We start from the raw sequence: 12,283 nt of genomic DNA on the forward strand, positions 1-12,283 counted from the left end.
GTGAGTTCAGTAACACACGAGTGTGTGAGACGAGTGTGTGAGTTCAGTAAAACACACGAGTGTGTGAGACGAGTGTGTGAGTTCAGTAGAACACACGAGTGTGTGAGTTCAGTAGAACACACGAGTGTGTGAGTTCAGTAGAACACACGAGTGTGTGAGTTCAGTAGAACACACGAGTGTGTGAGTTCAGTAGAACACACGAGTGTGTGAGTTCAGTAGAACACACGAGTGTGTGAGTTCAGTAGAACACACGAGTGTGTGAGTTCAGTAGAACACACGAGTGTGTGAGTTCAGTAGAACACACGAGTGTGTGAGTTCAGTAGAACACACGAGTGTGTGAGTTCAGTAGAACACACGAGTGTGTGAGACGAGTGTGTGAGTTCAGTAGAACACACGAGTGTGTGAGTTCAGTAGAACACACGAGTGTGTGAGTTGAGTGTGTGAGTTCAGTAGAACACACGAGTGTGTGAGTTGAGTGTGTGAGTTCAGTAACACGAGTGTGTGAGGAGTGTGTGAGTTCAGTAGAACACACGAGTGTGTGAGACGAGTGTGTGAGTTCAGTAGAACACACGAGTGTGAGACGAGTGTGTAAGTTCAGTAGAACACACGAGTGTGTGAGTTCAGTAACACTCGTGTGTGAGACGAGTGTGTGAGTTCAGTAGAACACACGAGTGTGAGACGAGTGTGTAAGTTCAGTAGAACACACGAGTGTGAGTTTAGTAACACATGAGTGTGTGAGTTCAGTAGAACACACGAGTGTGTGAGTTCAGTAACACGAGTGTGTGAGTTCAGTAGAACACACGAGTGTGTGAGTTCAGTAACACGAGTGTGTGAGTTCAGTAACACACGAGTGTGTGAGGAGTGTGTGAGTTCAGTAGAACACACGAGTGTGTAAGTTCAGTAGAACACGAGTGTGTGAGTTCAGTAACACTCGTGTGTGAGACGAGTGTGTGAGTTCAATAGAACACACGAGTGTGTGAGACGAGTGTGTGAGTTCAGTAGAACACACGAGTGTGAGACGAGTGTGTAAGTTCAGTAGAACACACGAGTGTGTGAGTTCAGTAACACACGAGTGTGTGAGACGAGTGTGTGAGTTCAGTAGAACACACGAGTGTGTGAGACGAGTGTGTGAGTTCAGTAGAACACACGAGTGTGTGAGTTCAGTAACACGAGTGTGTGAGTTGAGTGTGTGAGTTCAGTAACACGAGTGTGTGAGGAGTGTGTGAGTTCAGTAGAACACACGAGTGTGTAAGTTCAGTAGAACACGAGTGTGTGAATTCAGTAACACTCGTGTGTGAGACGAGTGTGTGAGTTCAGTAGAACACACGAGTGTGAGACGAGTGTGTAAGTTCAGTAGAACACACGAGTGTGTGAGTTCAGTAACACATGAGTGTGTGAGACGAGTGTGTGAGTTCAGTAACACGAGTGTGTGAGTTCAGTAACACACGAGTGTGTGAGTTGAGTGTGTGAGTTCAGTAACACACGAGTGTGTGAGGAGTGTGTGAGTTCAGTAGAACACACGAGTGTGTGAGTTCAGTAGAACATACGAGTGTGTGAGACGAGTGTGTGAGTTCAGTAGAACACACTAGTGTGTGAGACGTGTGTGTGAGTTCAGTAGAACACACGAGTGTGTGAGTTCAGTAACACACGAGTGTGTGAGTTCGGTGACAGTCACTCTCCACTTCTCTGCCTGGACAGGAGGAAGTGGACGCAGGCGCGATCGTGGTGCAGGAGGCGGTGCCTATCCTGGTGACGGACAGCGAGGACAGCCTATCAGAGCGCATCAGGGAGGCGGAGCATCGGGCCTTCCCCACCGCACTGGAGCTGGTGGCCAGCGGAGGAGTGAAGTTGAGGGATGACGGCCGGCTCGTGTGGAGCCAGAGTGCTCAGGGATAGACACACACACATCTCATCACATTCCAGATCCAGTTACACACACACACACACACCCACACACATCTCATCACATTCCAGATCCAGTCACACACACACATCTCATTCCAGACGCTCTTCTGACGAGCTTTAGTGTTAGATCACCGGTGAGGAACGTCTACTCATGCCTGAGGATGATTTGCCGTGATGAACTTTATTCTCTGCATGTAACAGAAATAGATCAATGTTTGCTATTGGAATTAAACTCGCACTGACCAGCCTGATCGTGTGTGTGTGTGTGTGTGTTATAACTCTGATGAACACCAAAGCCAATCATGCACTATAGTTTAAATAAAAAAATATATATATATATATATATATATTTATTTATTTATTTTAAGTTTATGCCCAATCAACAAAATTAAAAATTTGTATAGGTTCAAATTATTTATTCTATTTTTCAATTATAAATGTGTACTGAAATAAAAATGTTAGTACAAGTTTCTAAATAAAAAAATTAATAAAAATAGTAAACTCTTTAGACATTAAAAGTTTGTTTGTTTTTATATTTTTCATTTTAGTAATTTTTTGCAATTTAAAACACAAATTTAGTTTCTAAATGTAAAATTGATATTTTATTTTATTTCAAGTTATAAAAATATCATTTTAGTATTTTTAAAAATATATATTTCTTAAAATGGAATATAAAAACTAATTTTCATTTAGAAACTAAACATACTAAAAACAAAACCTAAAATTAAAACATTTGGACATATTTAATTACCAAAATTAAAATAATTGTAATAAATGTAATATAAATGTTAACAGTAATTTGTTAAGTTTTAAGTACAATTAGCTTTTCCATTTTAGTTTTCATTTAGAAATTAATTTAATTTAAAACAACTCATTTTAGTTCAAGGTTCTGAATAAAACGTAGTTTTAATGTCCAAATAAATTTTAAGTTCTAGTAATTTTCTCCAATATGTCCAAATATTCTTAAACTTTTTAGTATATCCAGTTTCTAAATGAAAATTAGTTTTTATATTTTATTTCAAGTAATATTTTTTTTATATATTACTTGAACTTGAAACGCGTTCTCATTTAGATAAATATATATATATTTTTGGACATAAGAAAAAATTACTAAAATTTAAACAAAGTAAACTTTTGGACTTTATGTCCAAAATGCATGTTTTCATTGCATGACGAGCATGATTACGTTATTACTTTCATGAACACCAGCGTCAGAAATGCTGAAGCATGGGCTCATGTAATGACCTCAGATCATAATTTTAAAGCTCCTGTTCTTTGCGTGTTTTCGAAGCTTTGATTATGTTTACAGTGTGCAATATAACATGAGTTCATGTTTCGCTTGTAAAAAACACACACAATTGCCTGATCTGTACAGCGCTGTTTCCTCTGTCCTATAAACGGCCTGATGATTTCCTTGTTCTATGAAGTTCCTCCTTCAGCAACACGTAACGAGTTCTGATTGGGCCAGCGCTTCCCGTGTTGTGATTGGACAGCAGCTTAGCGCACTTTGCCCGGAAAGGTCCCGCCTCTTACCATAACGGGGCGATGACAGCGCTGAATGCGCTCTTCTCCGCGTGGGAGAGCAACGAGACCACGCCCCCTATTTTGCGTGTTCTTGTGGGCGGAGCTTTAGTCAACAAACGGTTCTAGTGACGTCATCACAGCAGGAAGTGCAGCGCTGTAGTCCAAACCGGCCGCTCGCTGTCGGCTTTGAAAGGGAACTTCTGTTAAATAAAACATCTCGCTTGGCATTGAACTCTGAGCTTTATTATTTTACAGGTATTATTTATGCTCCAACAGCAACATTACACACTAACTAAAGTTTGAAAGATGGGATCGTGAAGAACGGGACCTTTAAAGTCTGATCATAACCACAGAGATGGGACTGATTTGGTATTTTTCAGTGGACTAGATCTGGTTAAACATTACATGAGCATATTCATTTACAATATTTTTTTTACTTTTCACGCTACGGTTTGTGTTCTTCTGTCCAGGACATCGTTTAAATGTATTTTAATGGTTCCTTTATCATTTACTGATCATATTTGAACAAGCAAGTCGACATTTGGGTGAGTAGATGAAGACCGTTTTGGTGTGTGTGTGTGTGTGTGATGCCTTTCATGAATGTTCAGATTTAGACACTGTATGAAACGCATCAGACACAACATGAGTTTTGAGGTTTGTTTATTAAATATTGTCTACAGAGGTTCAGCACAGACGGACGTTGTTCATTTAGTCGACACCTCCTCCAGTTTGGGCTCTGAAGAAACACACACACACACACACACACACACACAATGAGTTAACATCACACAACCAAAAGCACTGAACACATCGTGTGTGATTCATGATTTGTATGTGTGCAATAAACAAGTCATTAATATTAAGTCACATTTTAGACAATATGATGTAGATGTAGGGCTTAGGACACATGACATAGGGTGTATGACGGCATATGATGTAGGACACATGACATAGGGTGTATGACAGGGCACCTATGGTGAGGTTTCCATTGGTCTCTCTGACTCGGTCCACAACTGGTTTTCTTCTTATCTCACTGGGAGAACTGAATATGTCGCGTTAGGAGAAGCTACATCCCTGTCACACAATGTCACCTGCGGTGTCCCTCAAGGCTCTGTGCTCGGACCCACCCTGTTCATACTCTACATGCTCCCCCTTGGCCGTCTCATCAACCGGCATGGGATTTCTTTTCACTGCTATGCTGATGACACTCAACTTTACTTTAGGACAAGTTCATCTCCCTCTGCTGACCTCACACCATCCACTTTGATCACTTGCCTGGATGAGATAAAGGCGTGGATGAAGCAAAACTTTCTGCAGCTAAACAGCTCCAAAACTGAAGCTATCCTAGTCGGCACTCCACTTCAGGTCCAGAAGTCCGTTATCACCAGCATTGCTTTCTCTGATCAGGTCATTCCTCTTTCCACTTCAGTCACGAATCTGGGGGTCAGAATGGAATCACAGCTTACTTTTGAAGCGCACATCAAACACCTGTGTAAGACCTCCTTCTTCCACCTCAGAAACATTGCCAAACTTCGTCCCATTCTATCGCTGGCTGATGCGGAGAAGCTTGTCCATGCCTTTATCTCCTCCAGGCTGGACTACTGCAATGCGCTCCTTATTGGCATCCCTAGCAAAAATCTCCAGAGGCTGCAGTGTATTCAGAACAGCGCTGCTAGGATTCTCATGAGGGTGCGCAAATACGACCACATCACCCCCATTCTAAAATCACTCCACTGGCTTCCTGTGTCATTCAGGATCGAGTACAAGATCTCTCTCCTTACCCACCAGTGCATCCATGGTGATGCTCCCTCGTATCTCAAGGAACTCCTCACCACACAAACAGCCACTCGTAACCTCCGCTCTGTTTCGCTGTATCGCCTCAAAACTCCCACAGCCAATCTCCGTACTATGGGGGATCGGGCATTCTGCTCTTCAGCCCCCAGTCTGTGGAATGCTCTCCCTGACCACCTGCGGACTCCACAGACTATAGATACTTTTAAGCGTGGTCTTAAAACCCACCTTTTCAGCAGAGCTTTTAATTGACTTTTAATTGACTTGCTACTTGTTTAATTTATTTTATTTTATTTTTCGGTTTTATTTATTTATTGTTGTTGATTGTTTTGTTTTTGTTTTTAAATTCTGTAGCACTTTGAGATTTTGTTTAATATAAAGTGCATTATAAATAAAATTTATTATTATTATTATTATTATATGATGTAGGACACATGACATAGGGTGTATGACGGGGCATATGATGTAGGACACATGACATAGGGTGTATGACAGGGCATATGATGTAGGACACATGACAGGGCATAGGATGTAGGACACAACATGACATAGGGCGTATGATGTATGGCATATAATCTACAGCATGTGACGTAGAGCTTATAATGTAGGGCATATGGTGTAGGACGCATGACATAGGGCATATGACGTAGGAGGGCGTATGACACGACATAGGCCATATGAGGTAGGGTGTAAAACGCATGGCGTAGGTGTATGACATAGGCATGATGCAGGCCGTAGGCTGTATGTCACATGACATAGGACGTACAACAACTGTAATTGTTAAAGTGCTGCTGAATGACTCTGAAGAGCTCCTCCGGCTCACCTGGGAACTTGAACTGAGGGAACTGTGTGAGATCTCCTCCGCCGTACAGCCGCTGCAGTTTGGTCATCTCGTCCGTCAGGTTCTTCTGATAGGCCGCACCGCCATCCACCACACCGCCGGCCGCCCTGAGAGAGAGAGAGAGAGTGTGTGTGTGTGAGTGAGTGAGTCAGTGAGTGAGTGAGCGAGTGTGCGAGTGAGTGAGTGAGTGTGTGTGCGAGTGTGTGTGCGAGTGAGTGAGTGAGCGAGTGAGTGAGTGTAGTGTGCGAGTGAGTGAGTGAGTGTGCGAGTGAGTGAGTGTGCGAGTGAGTGAGTGTGCGAGTGAGTGAGTGTGCGAGTGAGTGAGTGAGTGAGTGAGTGTGTGTGCGAGTGAGTGAGCGAGTGAGTGAGTGTGCGAGTGAGTGAGTGTGCGAGTGAGTGAGTGTGCGAGTGAGCGTGAGTGAGTGTGTGTAGTGTGCGAGTGAGTGAGTGAGTGTGCGAGTGAGTGAGTGTGCGAGTGAGTGAGTGAGTGTGTGAGTGAGCGAGTGAGTGTGAGAGTGTGTGTGTGTGTGTGTGTGTGTGTGAGTGAGTGTGTGAGTGAGTGAGTGAGACGCTCTGAGACGACACTCATTTATGGAGTGAGTTAGAATCGCTGTGAAAGACTCGCAGCATCCCAGCGCAGACGCATCAACTCACTTGCTCTTGGAGCCGTACTCGCGGATCTTATCCAGGAAGAGCTTCTGCACCGGATCCAAATCTTTGGCTTTGTTGAAGATCACGGCGGACAGACCGATGTTCCTGCGAAGCGTCACACTCACAGCCGAACGCAGCAGAGACGACAGCCGGAAGAGCCGATGAAGAGCCATGATGCTGAGGGATGGAGAAACACACACAACGACTGTCGGTTGGGCGGGATAAATAATCGCCATAAACATTATCATTGTCATCTTAAAAGGAATAGTTCATCCCAAAATGGAAATGATTCCATAATTTACTGACCCGCCTCAAGCCGGTGTATGAGACTTTCCCAATCAATTACAATGAAGAAAAACGATCCTGGCTTTGTAACGGCATTTAATAGAGCAGAGGTTTTGAAGCTCATCAATTCATCATAAAAGGACGCATGACATAGGACATATGACGCATGTCGTAGGAGTCGGACGTACAGCGTAGGGCATATGTTAGGATGTAGGACGTACGACGCAGGGTGTATGATGTAGTGCTGGGGTTGCAAAAGTGCTATGTAGGACGCATGTCGTAGCATGTATGACATAGGGCGCGTGACGTAAGCATATGATGCAGGTCATAGGGCGTACGACAGAGCATTTAACAAAAGGCGTAGGACGCATCACGTAGGCTAGGCCATATGTCACATGATGCAGGACGTGCAATCTAGGGCATATGACGTGTATGTCGCATGGCGTATGGCATGATGTGACGGCTTATAATGTAGGGCGTATGTCACATGACGTAGGGTGTATGACACAGGGCCTATGATGTAGGGCGTGTGTTGTGTAGTACTTATGTCACATGACAATGGGCGTGTAGACGTATAGCATAGGACGTACGACACGTTGTAGTAGGGCATAAGATGTATGACATAGGGCGTATCATTTAAGGCATAGGACACATGATGTCATAGGCCGCATGTTACATGACATAGGACACATGACAGGGAGTATGACATGTTGCATGATGTATGATATAGGGAGTGATGTATGGCGTACAACGTAGGGCATATGATGTAGGACATATGACATGATCTATGGCGTAGTAGGACATAGGATACAAGACGTGTGATGTAGAGCGTATGAAATATGACGTGATGTATGAAACACGACGTGATGTATGAAATATGACGTGATGTATGAAATATGACGTGATGTATGAAATACGACGTGATGTATGAAATATGACGTGATGTATGAAATATGACGTGATGTATGAAATATGACGTGATGTATGAAACACGACGTGATGTATGAAACACGACGTGATGTATGAAATATGACGTGATGTATGAAATATGACGTGATGTATGAAATATGACGTGATGTATGAAATATGACGTGATGTATGAAATATGACGTGATGTATGAAACACGACGTGATGTATGAAACACGACGTGATGTATGAAACACGACGTGATGTATGAAACACGACGTGATGTATGAAACACGACGTGATGTATGAAATATGACGTGATGTATGAAACACGACGTGATGTATGAAACACGACGTGATGTATGAAATATGACGTGATGTATGAAACACGACGTGATGTATGAAACACGACGTGATGTATGAAATACGACGTGATGTATGAAACACGACGTGATGTATGAAATATGACGTGATGTATGAAATATGACGTGATGTATGAAACACGACGTGATGTATGAAATATGACGTGATGTATGAAATATGACGTGATGTATGAAACACGACGTGATGTATGAAATATGACGTGATGTATGAAACACGACGTGATGTATGAAACACGACGTGATGTATGAAATATGACGTGATGTATGAAACACGACGTGATGTATGAAACACGACGTGATGTATGAAATATGACGTGATGTATGAAACACGACGTATGAAATACGACGTGATGTATGAAATATGACGTGATGTATGAAATACGACGTGATGTATGAAACACGACGTGATGTATGAAATATGACGTGATGTATGAAACACGACGTGATGTATGAAATACGACGTGATGTATGAAATACGACGTGATGTATGAAATATGACGTGATGTATGAAATATGACGTGATGTATGAAATATGACGTGATGTATGAAATATGACGTGATGTATGAAATATGACGTGATGTATGAAATATGACGTGATGTATGAAATATGACGTGATGTATGAAACACGACGTGATGTATGAAACACGACGTGATGTATGAAATACGACGTGATGTATGAAATACGACGTGATGTATGAAATATGACGTGATGTATGAAATATGACGTGATGTATGAAATACGACGTGATGTATGAAATACGACGTGATGTATGAAATATGACGTGATGTATGAAATATGACGTGATGTATGAAATATGACGTGATGTATGAAATATGACGTGATGTATGAAATATGACGTGATGTATGAAATATGACGTGATGTATGAAACACGACGTGATGTATGAAACACGACGTGATGTATGAAATACGACGTGATGTATGAAATACGACGTGATGTATGAAATATGACGTGATGTATGAAATATGACGTGATGTATGAAATACGACGTGATGTATGAAATATGACGTGATGTATGAAACACGACGTGATGTATGAAATACGACGTGATGTATGAAATACGACGTGATGTATGAAATACGACGTGATGTATGAAATATGACGTGATGTATGAAATATGACGTGATGTATGAAACACGACGTGATGTATGAAACACGACGTGATGTATGAAATATGACGTGATGTATGAAATATGACGTGATGTATGAAATACGACGTGATGTATGAAATATGACGTGATGTATGAAATATGACGTGATGTATGAAACACGACGTGATGTATGAAATATGACGTGATGTATGAAATATGACGTGATGTATGAAATATGACGTGATGTATGAAACACGACGTGATGTATGAAATATGACGTGATGTATGAAACACGACGTGATGTATGAAATATGACGTGATGTATGAAACACGACGTGATGTATGAAATACGACGTGATGTATGAAATATGACGTGATGTATGAAATATGACGTGATGTATGAAATATGACGTGATGTATGAAATATGACGTGATGTATGAAATATGACGTGATGTATGAAATACGACGTGATGTATGAAATACGACGTGATGTATGAAATACGACGTGATGTATGAAATATGACGTGATGTATGAAACACGACGTGATGTATGAAATACGACGTGATGTATGAAATACGACGTGATGTATGAAATATGACGTGATGTATGAAATATGACGTGATGTATGAAATATGACGTGATGTATGAAATATGACGTGATGTATGAAACACGACGTGATGTATGAAATACGACGTGATGTATGAAATATGACGTGATGTATGAAATATGACGTGATGTATGAAATATGACGTGATGTATGAAATATGACGTGATGTATGAAATATGACGTGATGTATGAAATATGACGTGATGTATGAAATATGACGTGATGTATGAAATACGACGTGATGCATGAAATATGACGTGAATCGTGATGGGTGAACTGACCCTTTAAAACCATTTTATGCCACTGTTTATATAATGACAAAAATACACACAAATAACTTTTAAATCTTGAGAATATTAAAAATAACATACTCAATAAATAAAACATAATAAACACACGTTAACAAAGTGCAGTTATAACGACATTTAAAAAACATTTCAAATAAATCAAATGTATTTAAGTATTTTTATATTTATTGTTCATTTCTGCCACATTAAATAAAAAATATGCTTTATTCATTCGTAATAAAATGTTGGCATTAAGTCAAGTTTGAAGGTATGCAGCCTAATAATTTCGCCTTTATCACATTTGAATCATGCCATAATATCGAATTTTCATAACTATGATTAACAAAAGCATGCGTAATTAACATTAATACAAGTTACTTCTGTGAAATGCGTTTTATTATCGTGCATCTCGAGTCTTTAATGTTCATTAACGCCAGAGACGCGTGTAATAACACTGACCTCACGCGGGACTACTGTTTAAAACACATACAAAAGTATATAAACATAAATAACAGCTTTATTCTCGTTTTCATGCGAAACAAACATGATAAAGAATAAAATCTCGTCTAACCTTGTGTTTGACACCCGAGGCACCGAAGAACAGATGACGATAAGCGCTTCCGGATCACCGCAAGAGCTTATGGGTATGACGCGTGATGGCGTCACATTTGCTGCCGGTGTCATGATAAATCGGGTCCTCCCTCGAAAAAATATAAGTCTAAATAATCATAATAATAATCAAAGTATCGATATCACTTTGATATATATATATATATATATATATATATATATATATATATATATATATATATATATATATATATATATATATATATATAATATATATATATATATATATATATATATTATATATATATATATATATATATATATATATTATATATATATATATATATATATTATATATATATATATATATATATATATATTATATATATATATATATATATATTATATATATATATATATATATATATATATTATATATATATATATATATATATATATATATATATATATATATATATATATATATATATATAATTAATAGCAAGCCCTTTCGTGTGCGTGTGTGGATTCCGTTTCCCCAGAGAATTTCTGAGCAAATTAAGCTGTTTTTAATCTTACATTAAACATAAATAAATTACACACTTCCCGCCTCGAACATGCATTTTTAATAATCAGCCTATTTAAAACAAAACATCTGAGTAAATATGATATTTGGACAGCAGAGGGAGACAGTCTGTTTACCATAGACGTCATTTCTCAACATTTCTGTGAGGAGAGTTTTAATACCTGAATAAAAAAATATGTGAAAATTATTAAGCAGTAATATAAGGCGAAACTTTGACAACTAATAACAGAAATGTAATAGATCAACCAAATCAAAAATCACTATGGATTATGTGGACCTTATGTGTAATTGTAACACTGATGATCTCTTCATCACGGCTCCTGTTAGTGGGTGGGATATATTAGGCAGCAAGTGAACATTTTGTCCTAAGAGTTGATGTGTTAGAAGAAGGAAAAATGGGCAAGCGTAAGGATTTGAGCAAGTTAGACAAGGGCCAAATGGAGTCAACGGAGGCAGTGTGATGCTTTGGCCAATGTTCTGCTGGGAAACCTTGGGTCCTCCATCCATGTGGATGTTACTTTGACACGCTCCACCTACCTAAGCATTGCTGAGACCATGTTCAGCCTTTCATGGAAACGGTATTCTGGTGGCTCTGGCTCTTCCAGCAGGATAATGCTCCTGACACAAAGCACAAATGCAGTGAGTGGAATGTTTTGAGGAACTTGTCCTCCAGATTCCCCAGATCTCAATCCAATCGAGCATCTGTGGGATGAGCTGAACAAACAAGTCCGATCCATGGAGGCCCCACCTCACAACTTACAGCAATGAAAGGATCTGCTGCTAACATCTTGGTGCCAGATACCACAGCACACCTTCAGCGGTCTAGTGG

At 39.9% G+C, this 12,283-nt stretch overlaps 2 protein-coding genes across 2 annotated transcripts in view; one reads left to right on the top strand and one right to left on the bottom strand.

The window, feature by feature from the left end:
- The window catches only part of gart (phosphoribosylglycinamide formyltransferase), a 55,072-nt gene extending 52,916 nt beyond the window's left edge, over nt 1–2,156 (top strand). The window contains exon 22 of the mRNA XM_067442290.1: nt 1,699–2,156. Within this exon, the coding sequence (XP_067298391.1) occupies nt 1,699–1,896 (198 nt within the window). The 3' untranslated portion in view covers nt 1,897–2,156. The remainder of the gene's footprint in view (nt 1–1,698) is intronic.
- A 1,916-nt stretch (nt 2,157–4,072) lies between these two features.
- On the bottom strand, nt 4,073–10,984 carry atp5pf (ATP synthase peripheral stalk subunit F6). The gene is made up of 4 exons (XM_067442876.1): nt 10,870–10,984; nt 6,716–6,889; nt 6,044–6,168; nt 4,073–4,165 (listed from the first exon to the last, which is right to left on the bottom strand). The coding sequence occupies exons 1-4, from the start codon at nt 10,980–10,982 to the stop codon at nt 4,134–4,136; spliced, it is 444 nt and encodes a 147-aa protein (XP_067298977.1). The 5' UTR covers nt 10,983–10,984; the 3' UTR covers nt 4,073–4,133.
- Nucleotides 10,985–12,283: the final 1,299 nt, after the last annotated feature.

This window comes from Pseudorasbora parva, chromosome 4, assembly GCF_024679245.1.
Source record: "Pseudorasbora parva isolate DD20220531a chromosome 4, ASM2467924v1, whole genome shotgun sequence".
Taxonomy (NCBI): Eukaryota; Metazoa; Chordata; class Actinopteri; order Cypriniformes; family Gobionidae; genus Pseudorasbora; species Pseudorasbora parva.

Excerpts from the sequence above, each read along its gene's own strand:
- atp5pf (XM_067442876.1), bottom strand. The coding sequence starts at position 10,982 with ATGACACCGGCAGCAAATGTGACGCCATCACGCGTCATACCCATAAGC. Across the intron at positions 6,890-10,869 it reads CCTCGGGTGTCAAACACAAG|CATCATGGCTCTTCATCGGC; the intron begins GTTAGACGAGAT and ends TCCATCCCTCAG. Across the intron at positions 4,166-6,043 it reads CCCTCAGTTCAAGTTCCCAG|AGCCCAAACTGGAGGAGGTG; the intron begins GTGAGCCGGAGG and ends GTGTTTCTTCAG.